The following is a 20,564-nucleotide window of genomic DNA, read 5'->3' on the forward strand; positions in this document are numbered from 1 at the left end:
GTGTATAATATCTTCTGCAGGGATCTGGGACCCATGCCAAATCTTTTCAGTCTCCTGAGGAGGAAAAGTGTTGTCGTTGCCCTCTTCACAGCTGTCTTGGTGTGCTTGGACCAGGGATAGTTGTTTGATGTGGACACCAATGAACTTGAAACTCTCGACCCGCTCCACTACAGCCCAGTCGATGTTAATGGGGGCCTGTTCGGCCCTCCTTTTCCTGTAGTCCACGATCATCTCCTTTGTCTTGCTCACATTGCGGAGAGGTGTTGAAGCAAGTAGTGTATTGATTAAATCAGTTGTTGTTTTTTGTCTCAATTTCTGGCAGACTGTGGAGACCTTCTGGAGACTCCTTGGAGGAAAATTGACTGGGAAGGATATAGGTATCCTATCTGTTAAATCTCAAAAGACAGTACAAAAATCAAAGTACTATGCAACTAGTGATGCATCTAGTACCACTTCTGCTGTTCCAATGAATCAATCAAGTCTGTCACTCATCTCTCTCTTCCTTTCTCCATCCATCTCTATCATTAACAGCACCAAGGATCGCCTGATGGACTATATCAAGAAACTATAAGCCTGAGGTAAAGTCTGTGGTCCAGGCAGAGTCTGCTGGTGGTCCGGTCGGGGCTGGCAAGTCCAGCTTCTTTCAACTCCATCAACTCTGTCTTCAAAGGACATGTTACGGGCAGGCTAACACCGCAGCGCAGGCCACCAGCCTCACCACCACAGTACTGTTTGTGGCCCGCATGGATGTGTGTGTGGTAACGGGGCTTCCTCCTTCTCCTCAAAATCCGAAAGAGGAGTAGCAGGGATTGACCAAAAAGCAAAAAGCGGGTTGTGCGGGATTACATCATTTGATTTTAATAGGACAAAACGGAAGGAAAAAAAAAAAAAACACGACAAACACTTGAATAATTACCAAAACAAATAAACGAATCGTTAACAGACCGGGACACGAACTACATACAACGTAAAAGAAACGCTACGAGATGAAACCAGGAAAACAGACTACATAAACGATACGGATAAAATTTAATAATACCCTGTTTTCTTTCTATTGTTTTTTTTTTTTTATTATTTTTCTGTTTTATTTTTATGTTTAATTCTTTGGTTTTCGTGGCTGGTTTTTTGAGCCATCATTGGGACAGTCCAGCGAAAGAACCATCTCTTAGGTTCTGATAATTCTGCTTAGCTCATTAGCATGCTCTCTAGAGGCTCATCTGCTCATTCAATGGATATCAAATTTAAAAACCTGAAATTCAAAAATTTTTCCTTTTTCATAACAGCATTACGGGCATTGCCTGGCTCATTCGTGTATTCAAAATTCAAAACACACACACCAACCCCGCAAACAACGATAAACAACAACACACACCAGACAACAGAGTAACAGGACAGGCCGGGACAAAAACCACCCCACCAACAAACCTACATTGCGCTAAAAACACCCACCACACCCCACCCCACGAGAGCAACTCACCAACTTTCTAAATACAACCACATTGATGTTACTCAGTTACAAAACCGGAACAGTCCCGGTATTGTTGGCGTAACATACAGACACGCACAGGAGAACAATCACCCACCAAACAAACAGTTGAGAACAACTACCATTAATAATACTATTACTCTCAACTATAGAGGAACGCAAAACACCTGAATGCCTCTAAGTTACAGAGCATACAGGCAACCAAAAGCCAACATCAGAAACAGCAACATAGACACTGCCCACCCAAAACTAGCGACGCCCTGACCATCACACACATACAAAACAACAGAAACAGTCAGGAACGTGACCAGAAAACCCCCCCCTCAAGGTGCGAACGCCAGGCGCGCACCAGCCAAAAGTCCAGGGAGGTCTGGGTGGCACTCTGACCACGGTGGTTGGCTCAGTGCTGCTCCCGGACCGCTGTCCCCCACACCACCCATAGTCCCACTCCCCGCTTCTGTACTCCCCCTCCCAATGACCACCCTCCAACTAAAACCCACCAGTATTGACAGGGGGGCAGCAGGCTCCCGGGATAAGGATGGCAGCAGCTCCGGATAAGGGCAGCAGCTCGGGCTGAGGGCTGCCGGCAGGTCCGGGCTGGCAGGTACTCCGGCAGTCGGGTCGTGAGGGGACCTCCAGGCAGTCCGAGGCTGAGGGACTCCGCAGGGATCCGGACACCCTGAGGGACTCCGGCCAGGTATATATTATAAGAAAAAGCAAACTCAAATTGAAAAAGAGAGATTGGTCCGTCGAGGCCGAGAATTGCGGAGGACTGGCCTGCGAAAAACACCGACAAGAGGACGAAGAAGAGGACCTCCAACGGGAGGCGCGCAGGAAATAGATCTAATCCCGTGGACCTGAGAGACTTCCGCAGCATGTCCCGGGCTGAGGACTCCGGCAGTGTCCGTGACTAGAGGGGGACCCCACTCCGGAACTCTCTGTCCGCTGGAACTGGAGGGACCTCCTGGCAAAGGTCGGGATCTGGAACGGGCTCTGGCAGTCCTTGCTTCTTGCGACGGCTTGGCAGGTCCTAGGGGCCTGACGGCTCTGGGGCTGGTCCTCGGCTGGACCGGCTCTGGGCTGTCCTGTACCTGACGCTCTGCTGCGTCCGTGGACTGGACGGCTTCTGGCTGATCCGCTTCTGGCGGAAGGCTCTGGCTGATCCGGTTGCGCGGACGGCTCTTGGCTGATCCGGTCTGGCGGAAGCTTCTGCTGATCCGATCTCGGCGAAGGCTCTGGCTGAATCCGGTCTGGCGCGGAAGGCTCTGTAGCGCTTGGCGTTATGGGCGCTTTGGCCAGCTCATGGCAGACGGGCAGCTTTGCGAGGCTCATGGCAGTACGGGCAGTTCAGGCTGCCGGTTGGCAGACGGGCAGTCAGGCGCCGCTGGGCAGACGGGGCAGTTCAGGCCGCCGCTGGGCAAACGCGGCACAGTTCAGGCGCCGCTGGGCAGACGGCAACAGTTCAGGCGCGCTGGAGCAGACGGGCAGTCTGTAGGAGAGACGAAGAGACAGCCTTGGTGCGCAGAACCAGCGGTATACCGAACTGGAGGCACCTGGGCTGGAGGACACGCACCATAGGTGGGTAGAGTGCGGTGGAGAGAGCGAATGACAAAGCAGCGGTCTCTGAGAGGCACTGAAAAAGCCTCCCAGCATCGCATGTGGAGTCCCGTTTCCCATTTGTACTGATAAAAATCTTTGTAAGCTGCACCATTGAGAGCATCCTGACTGGCTGCATCACCGCCTGGTATGGCAACTGCTCGGCATCCGACCGTAAGGCGCTACAGAGGGTAGTATGAATGGCCCAATACATCACTGGGGCCAAGCTTCCTGCCATCCAGGACCTATATAATAGGCGGTGTCAGAGGACGGATCAAAAAATTGTCAAAGATGCCAGTCACCCATGTCATAGACTGTTCTCTCTGCTACCGCATGGCAAGCAGTACCGGAGCGCCAAGTCTAGGTCCAAAAGGCTCCATAACATCTTCTACCCCCAAGCCATAAGACTGCTGAACAATTAATCAAATGGCCACCCGGACTATTCACTTTACCCCTACCTACATGTACAAAATACTTTGACTAACCTGTACCCCCAAACATTGGGAACAGGTACCCCCTGTATATAGCCTTGTTATTGTTATGTGTAATGTCTGCTTCCAACTCACACCCTCAAACACGTAGATCCCCTAAACGCAGCTCACTTTCCAGCCCACTTTCCAGCTCACACCCTCAAACACCTAGATCCCCTGAACGCAGCTCACTCTCCAGATCCCAATCACCTGAATTCTAATCACCTGTTCACACACCTGTATGTCAKTATCACATGTGACATGTGACACACGTCCTTCAGATCTCTGGTTATCCCTGTGATTTACTCCTCCCATGTATGATCGTTTTTGCCTGTTTTAGCCTATTGGATTTCCTGTTATCTACCTATTGCCTGATCTCCCGGACTACTAGCCTTTTCCCTGCCTGTACTGTTGCCTTTTTGGACCCCCTGTGTATGACCTTCTGCCTGCCCCTGGACCCAGCTACTTGCCTCCTCCTGTGGTCCTTTACAAATAAACACCTGCTGCGCCCTGCGCTTGAAACCATCTCTCTGTGTTCATTACATTATGTGTTGCTTTTTATTACATTTTTTAACTTTATTTAATAAATATTTTCTTAACTCTTTCTTGAACAGCACTGTTGGTTAAGGGCTCGTAAGTAAGCATTTCACTGTAAGGTCTACTACACCTGTTGTATTCGGCGCATGTGACAAATAACATTTGATTTGATTAGATTCACATTGCCTTCTGACTGGTTTTAATATTTTGTGATATTGGTTACATGTATCCAATCGTTTCAGTAGTGCCTAGGGAGTAGTGGCTATAAATGACCACTCACCTTCCACTCTGTACACCTCACACTCTGYCAGCTGCAGGTCATTGCCATGCATCTCTTCCCCTTCAAAGGTGTAGCTGTTCCCTGCAACAATTTGAACTGTAGCGGTRTTATTATTAAGGAACCACAAGACACCAACATTAAGACCATAGGCTCCATTCGTGAAACCATACTGGCCATTGGTACTGGACACACGCAGTGGCTTTTCTCTCTGGTCAGTGATGCTGTAGAGAAAGGCCTTATCATCGTTGATGGCCTGGTTAGTCTGGGCGTAGTCCTTACTGATGTAACCTCCGAAAACAAACCCAGCCTTGTTGTAGGCCACAAGTACGGTGGGTCCCTGGCCATCACAGCGGCTGTGGAAGGCTGTAYTCATGTAGCCATGGACGCTGGCTTTGAGCAGAACAAAATATAACAGAAAAGTACTTTATTACCTTTTACTGAACCAATTGCTTTGTTCTGCCTGCATTGGTGGTATCTGGCCTGATTAAATAAATCTCATCAACAACAAAAAAATAAAAAAGATTCCATTAAAATGAAGTACATTGTTCCCGACAAACCTTTGTAGAGCAGGTGGAGTCTGACATGGCCGAACAGAGACAGCAGCTTCTTCTCCTGTTCTACTGACAGACTGGACTTCACAACACTCATGATGTCACCAAGRACCTGAGGTAGAAATACCAGCAATAAATAGTAACATAAACACATGATCATCCTGATGAACCTCACCTCACCTCACTGTATAGACACACACCGAGGAAAGAGCGAAAGGAATGTAAAGAGTAGACAAACTCATATTTTCATAGATGCTACCACACAAACATCTGTTAGAATTACTTATTTTGAAGCGCTTTCTTTAGATTGTTATGATGATGTAGGTGATCTTACCGTTCGTAACTGATGATCGTGTTAGAAATATAACTATTCTAATGCAGTGGGCTGCTGGGCTTCAATCATTCACAACAAGTATAATCAACCACAAAATCCAGGTCGCGCAGTATAAAACAGAGACGTTTCAAGCTTTCCTTTTCTTAAAACCGAAACTTCGGCTGCTTTGAGTCACTCAACGTGACTTTCTTTTTGTTTGCAATACAGGAAAGGACCGCTAGYACGCTTGATAGAGCTCTGCTGRCACGCCGGGTGGTCGGGGTTAGCTGTATTTTTTTAGTAGCATCGATGTGCAGCCCGGAAGAGGGATGTCAGTCATGTCAGGAAATCCAGGGCTTCTACAGTAGGATATACGACTGGGAATTGCTCATGGCTTAGAAATAAAACATAATGGTATTTAATTGACAACGAGCTGTAATTCTATCTGAGGCTAGAGAAGCTTCTATGGTCACTTTAAAATGACCTGTAAAATTATCAGGTGTGGATGGATGTGTGTGTGTGTGTGTGTGTGTGTAAGGAGAGAAGCGGCAGGTCAGAACAACACAGGCGTTATTATATTTTTATTAATGTTGTCTACTTTTTCATTATCATATTTTTTTAACAGCAATATCCACAAAAAAATATTAACAGTAAAGTCTTTAACAGTAAAGTATTTAACTGTACGATATGAACAGTGTGCAAGAAAACATGAGTTATGGCACATCAGAGCGACCAGATACAAAAAAATAGATATTATATTTCCTTCATAATCTATAACTGATCATTCACAATTAATCAAGGCAAAAAGATCCGGTAACGCTTTACTTTACAGTCCTGTCCCAGCTGGAATGAACACATTGTGGTAACAATGGGGACTTTCAACCTGGTACTACTAGTCGCTCGCTTGCAACAAAAACAGATGTTTTTACCGTGTTTTGTCTAAGCAAAAACCCAGGTTAAAGGAGAACCATGACTAAAACAAAGCCGTTATCAGAGATACATCTGTAATATGCATACACAGGAGATAAAAACACAATGATGAGTTCCCAGGTAAAACTGAACCGAGATAGTGTCTAGGGACAGAAATTCTCGCTCTTTCCCGGGTTCATCCAAGCGTCTCTGACCTCACGCCGGTAACCGCCATGCCTCAGGACTAAGATTCCATTCACCCAAATACTGACATAAATCCTTTTTAGGGGGAAAAACTTCTCAACCTGACCTAGATCAGCCATAGTGGAATGATGTGGGAATCGGGAGCACCACAACACTTCCATTCTAGGAGACTTTGTCGCTTCCTCCGTGATTCGAATAGAAAGTGTTCACTAAAATTACAAACTCGTCGTACTCAAATACCTGTAGCATATCTTCTTAAGTCCTAGCTAAATTCTCGTACTAAACACTACTACCTGTGACAGTGTAGATGTGTTCTAAACACCTTCCTGACCACTTTGAGCCTCAGACCATAAATTCACCTGACCATGAACAACACAATACACCACAACAAGGCAAAACCATGCAATGCAACCATCATCAATATAAAAATCAACTGTCAATGGAATGAATGATGAAGAATAGGCAGATGTCCCTCAGTAATCCTTGTAAAGAACAATTAGGAAAACTGTGTGTGTGTGTGCGCGCGTGTGTGTGTGTGGTGTGTGTTTGTGTGTGGTGTGTGTGGTGTGATGTGTGGTGTGAGTGAGAGAGAGAGAGAGAGACAGTGTTTTAATGGTTTCAGCGTGTGTTTCTCACAGTGCTGTGCCTGTGTTAAAGAAGCTATGCTACGAGTACGGCCACGCCACTGCTTTGTAGATGTGGTTGGCTCCCCTTTTGTCACTTAGGGGATTGTGTGTGTGTGTGTGTGGTGTGTGTGTGTGTGTGTGTGTGTGTGTGGTGTGGTGTGGTGTGTGTGTGTGTGTGTGTGTGTGTGTGTTGTGTGTGTGTGTGTGTGTGTGTGGTGTGAACCGTCTCAAGCTGAATGAGGAAACAAACAGACTAAAATTCTGACAGAAGGGAAACATTTACGCAAAAAAATGTAACATCCACAGAAAAGATTCTGCAACCAGCTGACATTCAATATTAAAGCGCATTTTTGGTTTTTTTTTGGTGACAAAAAGTTTAAATGCACTTTGATTGAATCTATGCCTAAGTTTTAATCTTACAAACACTGTAAGTTCGATAATAATACTCGACTGGACTGCTTCCATTTAGAAAGAAACTCAAACCAAACCCAAAAGAGCTAATCTCAAAACGTATCACTTCTGCACTTAAAGAAAGTTTATACACTTTTGTTTTTATTTTCTCTAGTGTCTTTTACATTTTTTACAATCAAGTTTGGTTTKGGAGTAGAGGAATAGGACTGTGGAGGTGGGGACACGGGACACCATTTTGTAATTTGCTCCTGTTCCTCAATAGAACACACGATGAGCCAATAAGCAAAGCCCATGATGTGATGCTTGCTCTCATTGGCAGAACTAGTGATGTCTCTAACCACTGATATAGGATCAGATATTTGTACACCCCCCTTATGGTTCAAGTTAAGATTGGGGATGATAATCTGATCCTAGATCTGTGGTTAAGGTAAACTTTTGCCTCAAGTGTAAATTAAGGAGGGAATGGAAACCTACAGTATCTGCTAAGTGTATGGCAATAAATTGACAAAATATTGAAACGATAATCAATTAAAAAACATATATATATACTTCTGGGGTTAAAATAAAAAACTTGAACACAGTTAGCCTCAGTACTCACGATAGAAGTTTCATTAGGCTGCGTTTACACAGGCAGCAAAATTCTGATCTTTTGCCCAATTATTGGAAAAAGAGCTGATCTGATTGGTCAAAAGACCAATTAGTGGACAAAGATCTGAATTAGGCTGCCTGTGTAAACGCAGCCTTTTAGACACAGATCTAGCATCAGATTACTCTCTCTAAATCCTAACCTTTACCATTAGAGGGAAAACACAAGACTGATCTTAGATCAGTATACAGGGGCAACTTACTCCACAAGTCGACGCAGCTGGAGTTTTGGCCTATAGAAAACCCACTGACCARGAAATCAAAACCAAAGCAGTAACACTGTTGATCGATAACCGTCGCTAGAGTGGGAGTGTATGTAGCCTATGCTTTAGCTCAGTGGGCTAACACAGTCTTGTGGCATTGCAGATGATCCGGGTTTAAACACAGTGGGTACATATGCAGCATGTACCAACCTGCTCAGTGTTTCAATGCCATGTTCACAAAAACACAATGTCTTGTGGAAACACTGACATTACTGTTGACCCAAGGATTCAGGAAGGGGCCATCCCCATTGTGATACTTAGCAAGTTAGTGGCAAGTCAGCCACTATATGGCTAACAAACACACCGTGTATAGCCACGGTGGTTTAGTGATGGGTAACCATGCCTGAGACCTGAAGACTTGTATTAACTTCCACGGCTAATGGCTAGGCTTTAGCTGACAGGGCTAACACAGCTTGTATCACACGGACAACCCAGGTTTTACACCGGATTGGTCACACATACACCCCCCACCTCACTCCTTACCCTCATGTACCTTACACCCCTCACTCCACAGCACCCAGATACATGCTATCAATCAATCGATTAATCAATGAATCAATAAATCATTGATTCACTAAAATACATGCCATACATCAGCCTATAACTTCATGTAGGCGACTGTGGATTTCTATTAAGATAATTGTCCTAATCCCTTTTTGAAGTAAATCTGCCATCTCCACTTSAGTGTCACTATCTCTGTGGGTGAATCAGTAACCAGTATCAGTTAGGGCTACATGTTAGTGCAGGCTTACCCTCAGCACCACAGAGACACAACTCAGGGCTAATATCACTAATGTGGTAATGTGGTCTGTAAACACAGACACCGCCCCCTAGCTGTGGCTATTGAGTATGGCGCTTTTCCAGAGTGGCTATTTCGTTTCCTGTGCTGTGTGTGTGGTGTGTGTGTGACCTGTGTTGTGTGTGGTGTGCGTGCGTGCGCGTGCGTGCGTGCGTGTGTCGTGTGTGTGGTGTGTGTTATGTATATCTTGACAGAGCTGGGCCTTGTTGGCTGTTGCAGAGTCAGCCGGTGGGAGTGTGTGTGTGGGCAGGGGTGTGTGTGTGTCTGATGGGCAGAGACGAGTGTGCAGCTATAGGATGATGCGAGGGTTTCTTGTCTTTGAAAGGGTTTTCTGACGTTGGGAGCCAACGAGGAGCGGGTCGTTACGGGCGTGCTGCTCACAGTAACTCATCAGGTCTGCCGCTGCCTTAGACACCTGGGGGAGAGAGATAGAGAGAGGGAGAGAGAGAGGAGGGGGGAGAGGGAGAGAGAGGGGATAGGGTAGAGAGAGAAAGATAGGAGGGGTAGAGAGAGAAGGGAGAGAGAGAGAGAGGAGGGATAAGGGTGAGAGGATGAGGGGGAGAGAGGAGAAGGAGAAAGGAGGCAGGGAGAAGGATATTGTGATGCTTTGGCAACAGTGGACTGATCCCTATACAGTGGATTGCTCCTTACAGTGGATTGCTCCTTACAGTGGATTGCTCTTTACAGTGGACTGCTCTTACAGTGGGACTGCTCCTTACAGTGGATTGCTCCTTACAGTGGACTGATCCTTACAGTGGAGTGCTCCTGTACAGTGGATTGCTACCTTACAGTGGACTGATCCTTTACAGTGGAGTGCCTCCTTACAGTGGATTGCTCCTTACAGTGGATTGCTTCCCTTACAGTGGACTGCTCTTTACAGTGGACTGCGCTCCTTACAGTGGACTGCTCCTTACAGTGGATTGCTCCTTACAGTGGATTGCTCCTTACAGTGGAATTGCTCTTTACAGTGGACTGCTCCTTACAGTGGACTGCTTCCTTACAAGTGGATTGCTCCTTACAGTGGATTGCTTCTTACAGTGGATGCCTCCTTACAGTGGATTGCTCCTTACATGCTAATAAAAACCTTAGCGTTGACACACACCTTAATACGTTTCGATCCTGCCTCGATCCTCAGTTGTTCCACCAGTTTCCTGGCCTGGGCGATGTTGTTATTGGTTGACATCCTGATCACTCAATACACACCCCCCCACTATGGCGGAGGGGGAGGAGAAGAGGAAGGGGAGAGAAAGAAATCATTTAAAAGCAGCTTTTCTACTTGCCCTCATGTGGTTTTCTGCTACAGTCATCCTGTTTTGTTTCTCAGGCTTTGATTGTACATTTACTGTCCTAAATCACACACACACCACACACACACACACACACACACACACACGCACACCACACGACACACGCACACGCACACGCATACACAACACACACACACACACACACACACACACACACACACACACACACACCACACACGACAGACACACACACACCAAACACCACACACATACCTAGCGGATGGTGTGCAGATTCGAGAGTCTGCTCAAAGGCCAGACAGGTGTGTGTTGGGTTGGTAGACAGGTGTACCAGGCAGGACAGGTGTTGTGTGGGTGGTAGACAGGTGTACCAGGTGGGACAGGTGTGCAAGTGTGTTGGGTTGGTAGACAGTGGTACCAGGCAGGACAGGTGTGTGTTGGGTGGTAGACAGGTGACCAGGTGGGACAGGTGTTGTTGGGTTGGTAGACAGGTTGAGACCAGGTAGGGACCAGGTGTGTGTTGGTTGGTAGACAGTGTACCAGGTAGGGACAGGGTGTGTGTTGGGTTGGTAGACAGGTGTACCAGGCAGGCAGGTGTGTGTTGGGTTTGGTATGACAGGTGTACCAGGTAGGGCAGGTGTGTGGTTGGTTTCGGTAAACGTGTGCTACCAGGTAGGGCAGGTCTGTGTTGGGTTGGTAGACAGGTGTACCAGGTAGGGCAGGTGTGTGTTGGGTTGGTAGACAGGTGTACCAGGCAGGCCAGGTGTGTGTTGGGTTGGTAGACAGGTGTACCAGGTAGGGCAGGTATGTGTTGGGTTGGTAGACAGGTGTACCAGGTAGGGCAGGTGTGTGTGCAGGGGAAGGGCTGACCAGGTGAGTTGGGTCACTCAGATGGACAGGAGTGGTTGTGACCTCAGGTCAGATGGTCAGCTGTAAACCTTCACCTCCTGCAGAGTAGAAGTTTCAAGTTTTTAATATCACATGCGCAAGTACAGTGAAATTCCTTTCTTGCAGACTCAAAACCCAACAGTGCGATAATCAATAACAATGTAATACTAGAAAAAAAACACACGAGAAATAAGAAGAAATATGAAGAACACAATAAGTAAATAAACATACTATATACAGGGTCAGTTCCAATACCATATTTACAATGTGCAGGAATACTGGAGTGATGGAGGTAGATATGTATATGGGTAAACATACTATATACAGGGTCAGTTCCAATACCATATTTACAATGTGCAGGAATACTGGAGTGATGGAGGTACTGTAKATATAACATTTGGTGACTATTATTTTACAGTCATATACAYGTTTCAACTACATAGTAATTAATAACTGTCTTTRATTTMTTTTGGATTCACAGAAACAAGTGAATTGTGTCACGTGCTAGAAAGTTCCCATTGTTTCAATACATTCATGTTGTCACAGGGCTGTAAAATAAAGTACTGTACCAAACTATTCACCAGAAAATATGGGSCTCTCTCTCCCTCTTTCTCTCTCTCTCCCTCTCTCAGGAGTCCTACTGTAATTACTCTACTGTGGAGGACCTTGAGATTAATGGCTCTAATTAGGGCTGTGTGTGTGTGTGAGTACATTATGTATGAGCTACTAACTATATATAAAGTTTGACAGTTTAAAGGCAGTCAATGCACATGATAAAATGTAAAGCATGCAAAGAAAACGGTCATACAAGCTGCCATATCCGTTAAAACTTCAGAAACTGTAGGCCTATCCACTGAGCCCACCTGTTACCACAGAGCTAATTTCATACGCCTGTTGATGTTCCAAATAGTTTCAAACTTTCCTAACGAGGGTATATTCTCTCATTTCCAGACAAAGGGTAAGTGACCTGAAGCATTGTTTGACAGCCTATATGATTTATTTTTCGACCCTCCGAATTATATCCAGGCCTATAGGCCAACGAATAGCCAGTTAGAAACAGTATCGTCGTGTCTTGTGCAGTGTGCTAGTATAGACCATCACATTAGTAGGCTAACATGATTTGACGGTATTTATCAGTTCATGGCGATTCCACTGGTAGGCTAATGAAATGGCTGAGCATCCAATATGGACCTTATAGCTCACGCGACACGCGTAAATTCCCAACAATGGACTACATGGGGCTGTGTGTGTGTCTGTGTGTGTGTGTGTGTTGCCCCTGCATGCCACAGTTAGCCTGTTCTGCCGATTGAAAACACAATGCGGGCATTTTGACGGATGAAACAGTGTGTCCTATTCCTTGGCCACGCGCGCGCACACACACACACACACACACACACACACACACACACACAATTATAGGCCTACTACGGTAATAGGCCTACTGCATAGTCGAATCTCAGGCGGAGAATAGGCTGTTGACATGTCGTTAGGAAGCTATTCGCCTGTTGGAAATAATGCATGTCTTGCAAATAGCCTGTTATGCAAATTTGACACTTCCCTCAATAAAACATCCAGCTGTTTTAAACATCGCTGCTTCCCTCTGATCTATCAGCTACAGCGTGCGCTACCGACGTTTTGTTAACGTTTCTCGCACAGACCCTGTCCCCCAGTTCTTCTCCTCCCCACCCTCTCTCTCGGCCCTGGCTTGGGAAACCCGAATTCGTGACCGATGACTCTCTCTTTCCCATAAGCGCTGCTTTTCCATGACCAAAATTTGCGGGAACCGCAAATAAGTACACAGTTCTGTAAAGAGGTGATATAGACAGATAAAATAGAGTGATATTTCCCAACTCACCTCCGAATGCGCTGTATTCCTGATTTAAAGGGGCAGCTTCGTTGATTCCACAGTCCGTTCGTTCAATCTCGGTTTTTACCGAATCAAACGCCACCCCCTCTGTTGGCTAGCGTTGTCTGTCCACCCTATTCCCCTCCCTCCCTTACTCCGCCACTTCTGACAGCCAGCTAGCGCTCTCACACACAAACTTGATTTCCCCCCTTGAGAAAAAGGGTTGGTTCAGAGCATAAAGGATGAAGTTGCCCTTAGACGTCGATCTAGGTTCAGTTTAGCGTTTTTCCCACCAATGGTTAAGGGTAGAATTGGGGAGGATGAGCGCATCCTAGATCAGTGGTTACGGGAGTTCAATAAGATGGCCCTTGTTCCAAATCGAAAACGAATCGGTATTGTACAATTGCACAAACATTTAGGTTGTGGCGCTTTACGTAGAACTATCGAACATCAGATATTCATGTAAGTATTTTATCTTTGCCGTCGTGTGTGCTCGGAGTGTGAGCTGCTTTCAATGTATCCGCTATACGCATCTGGACACCGAATTGATACAATATCAAACAGTAGGGTGCAGTAACACATATACACTCAGGGAGGCGCCCTTACTCAATGTTATTTACAAAGAGACAAGACTCTTCATTCCGACTGATATACAAGCTACTTACTAGGCCTAGTTGGTAGACAAAAAATCAGACAGACAGACAGACAGACAGACAGACAGACAGACAGACAGACAGACAGACAGACAGACAGACAGACACATACACACAAATACACGCAGCTCTGCAAGCCCAGTTTTCCACTACAGTGGCAGTCTATAGTCATTCCCCACTCTAGTGGGCTTTTTATATCCACCAGAGAGCTAAAAATAGCAGGGAGAGGGGAGAGAGAGAGAGAAAGGGAGGAAGAGAGAGAGAGAGCGAGGGAGGGAGAAAGAGAGAGGGAGAGAGCGAGGGAGGGAGAAAGAGAGGGAGAGAGAAAAGAGAGAGAGGAGGAGGAGAGAAAAGAGGAGAAGAAGCGAGGGAGGGAAAAGAGGAGAGGGAGAAGAGAAAGAGAGGGAGAAAGAGCGAGGGAGGAAAAGAGAGGAGAGGGAGGAGAAAGAGAATGGGAAAAGAAGAGGGAGAAAGAGCGAGGGAGGGAGAAAGAGAGAGGGAGAAAGAGAGGGAGAGAGCATTTACCGCATTGGCCTCATTTCTACTGAAGTATGAAATGATGCTGATGGTACATTTAGCTTTCATTTCCTCTCCTTTGATGTCTCTCTCTCTCTCCTTTCTCTTTCCCCTCAATCTTTCTTCCGTCTCTCTCGTCCCTCTCTTTCTCCCCTCCCTCCCTCTGTCTCTCCCTCCCTCTTGCTCACCCCTTTCCCCTCCCTCTCTCTCTCATGTGGGCAGCAGCAGCAGCAGCAGCACATGTAGCTGAAGCACTAACACAAACTTGCAGTACGCTAAGAATCTAGATCGGTACTGAATTGGAATTCTTACAGTACCATTTGGATTCTAGATTAGTACTGAATTGGAATTCTCACAGTACCATTTGGACTCTAGATCAGGCCTGAATTGGAATTCTCACAGTACCATTTGGACTCTAGATCAGGCCTGAATTGGAATTCTCACAGTACCATTTGGACTCTAGATCAGTTTAGCAGTATATGAGCATGTAACAGAGGTCATTTGGTGAACCATGCTCACGTGATCAGTAACCAAACCACCTAGGCTTTAGCTCACTGGGTGAACACAGTCTTGTGGCGCGCAGATGACCCGGCATTAAACCCAGTTGGTCAAAAGACTAAGGACTGTATTTCTGTTAAATCAGCTGGGTTTAAAATCCTCACCATCACCCTGAACTGTTACTAGTCAGTAGCCCCCAGTAGGTGCTAAAATGATGTTATCTAAGAGCATTATCATGGTTATGTGTTGAAACCACAATGGCCATAGTCTCTCTATACAATATATGACTCATGAGTGGTGACTAAAGGGACATATACACACTCTCTCTCTCCCTGTTCTCTCTTTCCACCTCTCTCTCTGACTCATAGAGCCTGTGAGAAACTTCTCTCCATGAGATGGCTGTTAACTTCATTATACCCTGGGTCGGGTGTGTGTGTGTTGTTTGTTTTATAGTCTCTATGTTAAAACAGGGTCAACTGTGTTTGTGTTTTATAGTCTCTATGTTAAAACAGGGTCAACTGTGTTTGTGTTTTATAGACCATAAAGGCACGTGTTGCTGTTATGATCAATGTTAAAACAGGGTCAACTGTTTGTGTTTTATAGTCTCTATGTTAAAATCAGCGGTCAACTGTGTTTGTGTTTTATAGTCTCCTATGTTAAACAGGGTCAAACTGTGTTCTGTGTTTTATAGTCTCTATGCTAAAACAGGGTTCAACGTGTTTTGTGTTTTTGATGGAGTATTTAAAACAGGGTCAAAACTTGTTTGTGTTTTATAGTCTCTATGTTAAAACCAGGGTCAACTGTGTTTGTGTTTTATATCTATGCTTAAACAGGGTCAACTGTGTTTGTGTTTTGATGGAGTATGTTAAAACAGTGTTAATGTGTGTTGTATGTAAACAGCATTATGTCAGTGATGTTAGAGGCTAATTAGTTACATTTACATAAAGATAGCATCAAGAGGGGGTGTGTGTGTTATCAGGGTGTGTGTCACCCTCATTAAGATCCAACAGGGGGCTGCTAACCTCAGGTCTCCTCACATTACAGCCTGACACACACACACACACACACACACACACACTCTCTGCCTAGAAGATCTACGGTTGTCGTAACGCATCACCTGGGTCACACCACATTCTGACGCGGCAACCGTCGCCGTCATTGAGTCGCCATAGCAACCACATTGGGTGAAGAATCCTCAAGCAGATAGAGAGACTGTGCTTTGCTTTGCAGGCATGCTGTCAGGGAGTGGAGAACAGTATGACACAGTATGAGGCTGCAAGCTGTTGTCATGGTGCCTTCAAGACAACTGGGATCTCTGAACAGAAACAAGCTCTGATTGGGAAAAATCGTGATGTCAGTGATCTTCAGGTCAGAGAACTCGGGGCTCTAGGATGATGCCCGAGTTTCTGACTTGTAATTCCGAGTTGGATGTCCTTTCCAAATTATTTTTCGCCATTCAGAGCTTTTTTTGTTGTATTTTTTTTAGGGGGGGAGGAGACGGAGTTTGGAGATTTACTAGTTCTGAGTTGTGTTGAGCGCACCATCAGTCCACATAACCGACCTGGTATCAAACCCGGTTATCTATACCAGRGTTTCCTATACACCCCCGGGTGCACATTTTGGTTTTTGTCCTAGCACTACACAGCTGATTCAAATAACCAGCTCATAATCAAGCTTTGATTATTTGAGTCAGCTGTGTAGTATTTGTATTTATTATGGATCCCCATTAGCTGCTTCCAACGCAGCAGCTACTCTTCCTGGGGTCCAGCAGAATTAAGGCAGTTGATACAATTTTAAAACATTACAATACATTCACAGATTTCACAACACACTGTGCCCTCAGGCCCCTACTCCACCACATATCTACAGTACTAAAGCCATGTGTGTGTATAGTGCGTAGTGCAAAAACCAAAATGCGCACCCATGGGGGGGTCCCAGGACCGAGTTTGGGAAACCTTGATCTATACAATGCAAGACCATGTCAGCCCACTAAGCAAAATCCTAGGTGTTCAATATAGGAGCCAACAGTTGTCTTCGCGAGTCTTCAGGTCATCTTTCTGTCATTTCACACACATTGTGAAAGGAAATATCACACAAAAGGCAGATTCTTAACTGTTGTTTTTATTAAGAAAATCCTTTTGCAGATTCGATATGATCATTTCTTCATATACATAATATCTTATAGTTAGGATGCATTGCCACAGTACATTATAGTAGGAAGACTATTGCTAGAATAAATAGCTAGAATAATAACTCTTAAAAATAAAATGTCTATACATGATCATTATGTAAAAAAAAGTCCAAACAAAAACATGTTTACAAAAACAATGAGATTAAAAACAGTTACACTTTTCAAACCAAAGCCATTATTAATGCAGAAGAATTATAATAATAAAATACAGTTTAATTTCACAGTTTGCGTCCTTATTGGTTCTCATGCTGGCTGGGAGCAACACTTATTGGGGCCATGCAGGGAGGGAAAGACAGAGCTGGAGGTTAGTAGAACTACACTACCCAGAAGTCATTGCACCCCTCAGAGGCCCGGTCCAGAAACAACTTCGAGGCACTTCCACGTTTTGTGTTTGGCAGAGCAGACAAGCGTAAACAATATGGCGGAAGTTCCCCAAAGCCTAATAGTTAACCCTGTCCCCTATCCAGTCCCATCAGATATTTGAACTTCTAGGGGCTAGGAGTTGTTTCTGGGCTGATAGTATGATCTGGGGTGATGCAAAAATTCCAAACTGCATCCCTGGTAGGATTGAGTTTATAGAACATGTTTCTGATTAACTACACTCAATGAACTACTCTTCCCATAGTCCTTTGTGCCGCTTCTCTTCTGCAACATGACCAGTACCCAGTTTCCAGCGACATGACTTTCTGATAACACACATCAGTGAAAGGCTGTAGGGGCTTTTTCAGGTAGAAACTACGTAGAACAGACACAACTCTCTGGCTTGTATAATCTATTCTAGAATCATATCAGCTCTGTTGTGTGTTTCTAGCTTGGTTTTGATTCAGCCATACAGCAGCCTCTTTGTCCATTCCTTAGTCATTATAGGAATGCTCTTTGAACCCATTCGTAACTTGACATACAACAAAATCAGACTTTCACGTAAATCATGTTATTGATATATTTGTGAGGAAAGTAGTTGTGTGTGTGGATCTCAAGACAGGATCCAGCACTCTAAACTACACACACGAAAAAAAAGAAACCCTCTCATTGGTTCATCTCTGGAGGACTCCGCCCATTTGGGGTCTGGCCAGTCCCCCAGGTGTTCATCCAATGAGGTGAGAGAGCTTCCTCAGGGCCCATCCCTTCTCTGATTCTAATAACATACTGTGGAATCACAGTTGGCAGCTCTGCCTTTTCACTCCTAAGAGAACCACACTACCCACAATCCTTTGAAGAGGGCCATGATGTCACCAGTTCCTAAATCCTCTATATCCACCTCCAGCTATATAACTAATTGATATTTACAGCTATCTACAGATGTGGAGTGAAGGGGAGTGGTAAAACTAATAGGAAGTGCACAACAGACGGGTTACAGGGTGACAATGAAAAACAGACAATGTCCAAATCTCACGGCACCCTATTCCCTATGTAGTGCACTACTTTAGACCAGGGTCCTATTCCCTATGTAGTGCACTACTTTGACCAGAATCACATCGGATCAGGTGCCGCATGAGACGCAGATAATGAGGTTTCTGTGGCACAGAGGATTGCTCGCTGTCTGCTTGGTATGCCTGTGTATTTATGTGTGTGTGTGTGTACAGTGTGTGTGTGCACACAGTGGTGTAAAGTACTTATCTAAAAATATTTTAAAGTACTACTTAAGTAGTTTTTTKGGGTATCTGTACTTTACTTTAGTATTTATATTTTTGACAAATTTTACTTCACTACATTCCTAAAGAAAATAAAGTACTTTTTACGCCATACATTTTCCCTGACACCCAAAAGTACTCGTTGAATGCTTAGCAGGACAGGAAAATGGTCAAATTCACACGTACTTATCAAGAGAACACATGGTCATCCCTACTGCCTCTGATCTGGCAGACTCACTAAACACAAATGCATCGTTTGTAAATGAGTGTTGGAGTGTACCCCTGGCTATCTGTACATTTTAAAAACAAGAAAACAGGGCCATCTGCTTTGCTTAATACTGTATAAGGAATTTGAAATTACTTGTACTTTTACTACTTAAGTATATTTGACCAATTCCATTTACTTTTGATACTTAAGTATATTTAGAACAAAATACTTTGACTTTTACTCAAGTAGTATTTTACTGGGTGACTTTTACTTGAGTAACTTTCTATTGAGGTATCTGTACTTTTACTCAAGTATGACAATTGGGTACTTTATCCACCACTGTGTGTGCATGAGGCTGAGCAGTCTGACTCATGCAGAACGTGTGGGTCATCTCCACAGGGAACCTCTGACCGACACTTCATAAAACCGCATTAACACACACACACACACACACACACACACACACACACACACACACACACACACACACAGTGAATATTGGCCTTTGGCAGATGCAATGAGACAGGTTGTGGGAGGATTGGGTCTGTGCTGATTCAAACTAACACTGTTGAGTGCACACACACACACCACACTCGACATACTAGTTTGATACTATCTGATGTAGAATGTTTCACATAATTCACTAAAATGAGGGTTTTGTCAATCTGATCTGAATAATAGACGACTGTATACTATATTATAGTTCTAGTGTAATACTGCACTTTAACACTGTTTTCTAATCAGATCCAGGACCTTTTCCTGAGCATGTGATCTGAACAGGAACAACCCTGAGCCTTAGCTATAGCCTACAACTGGGGATCAGCGTTTTCCTGGTCAGGTCATGAGGTCAGCAAAACATTTGAGCCATAAGTATAACACAGCACATAGCAACACAACGTACCTTCTCAATACACAGTGTCCACCAGGGATGGGGACCATTCCCTTTCTAATTCAGTCTATTCAATTTGCCCATTGTTTTTCCAATGGCAGAGTTTTCCTTTCATGAACAGAATTTCAATTAATATTCTGAATTGAAAATTAAATCCCTGGTTGAAACTCTAATTAATTCCGTGCTTCTTTATTAGAGAGATATGAAGTGGTGTTTTTCTACTTATTTGGGTCCAGTTTAGATTCGGGTTCCCTCACATAGTTTGTGTCCTAAATGGTACCCTATATAGTGCATTACTTTAGATCAGAGCATATGGGCTCTGGTCAAAAAGTAGTGCACTATATAGGGAATAGGGTGCCATTTGCGATGCAGCWTAACCTTTTTGTCTGTTTTGTTACAATACCGTGCTATATAACCAACCCACAGCCTTTTGGTGCTCTTTACACACGTTTAAACACCGTACACTGTACACATTACAAGTCAYCTGGAATAATAACTACTGGATAGCTCCTCCCCCCACCTCTGTTCAAAATATATTGGCCCTTATTTATTCTGCAAGATAGATAACGGAATATGGTAARACAAAAACACAACGTCAATCAAATGATTGTGCTTTTAGCTCTCCTGTATAGTAAGAAGTAGGATGACTTTGTCCATAAATGCTGATCTAAGATCAGTTTTGTATTCCCCCCCTAATGGTTAAAGTTATGATTTGGGGAGTAAGCTGATCCTAGATCTGCGGTTAGGGGCAACTTCCATCTGGAGTATATATTCTGTACTTTGACAAACAACCTTATTGCTTTACATAAACCAATAGGAGGTGTTTGGGACAATGATATAATTACATTTACATAATAATATCACTCCCTTTTCATTTACATACTATGTA

At 44.6% G+C, this 20,564-nt stretch overlaps 1 protein-coding gene and 2 long non-coding RNA genes across 3 annotated transcripts; 1 reads left to right on the forward strand and 2 right to left on the reverse strand.

Moving 5' to 3' along the window:
• Positions 1-9,265: 9,265 nt before the first annotated feature.
• LOC111953599 (guanine nucleotide-binding protein G(I)/G(S)/G(O) subunit gamma-7-like) lies at positions 9,266-10,802 on the reverse strand. The gene is given in 4 exon segments (XM_023972975.2): positions 9,266-9,433; positions 9,436-9,505; positions 10,193-10,300; positions 10,611-10,802. Coding segments are annotated over 3 exon segments (273 nt in total). The 5' UTR covers positions 10,274-10,300; positions 10,611-10,802; the 3' UTR covers positions 9,266-9,311.
• Positions 10,647-11,110, forward strand: LOC139023132 (uncharacterized). Its single transcript, XR_011474284.1, has 2 exons — positions 10,647-10,698; positions 11,037-11,110. It is a non-coding gene; the product is annotated as an uncharacterized lncRNA (long non-coding RNA).
• Positions 11,042-13,606, reverse strand: LOC139023131 (uncharacterized). The gene is made up of 2 exons (XR_011474283.1): positions 13,099-13,606; positions 11,042-11,302 (listed from the first exon to the last, which is right to left on the reverse strand). It is a non-coding gene; the product is annotated as an uncharacterized lncRNA (long non-coding RNA).
• Between the last annotated feature and the right edge of the window lie 6,958 nt (positions 13,607-20,564).

This window comes from Salvelinus sp. IW2-2015, linkage group LG27 (genome assembly GCF_002910315.2).
Source record: "Salvelinus sp. IW2-2015 linkage group LG27, ASM291031v2, whole genome shotgun sequence".
In the NCBI taxonomy this organism is placed as follows: Eukaryota; Metazoa; Chordata; class Actinopteri; order Salmoniformes; family Salmonidae; genus Salvelinus; species Salvelinus sp. IW2-2015.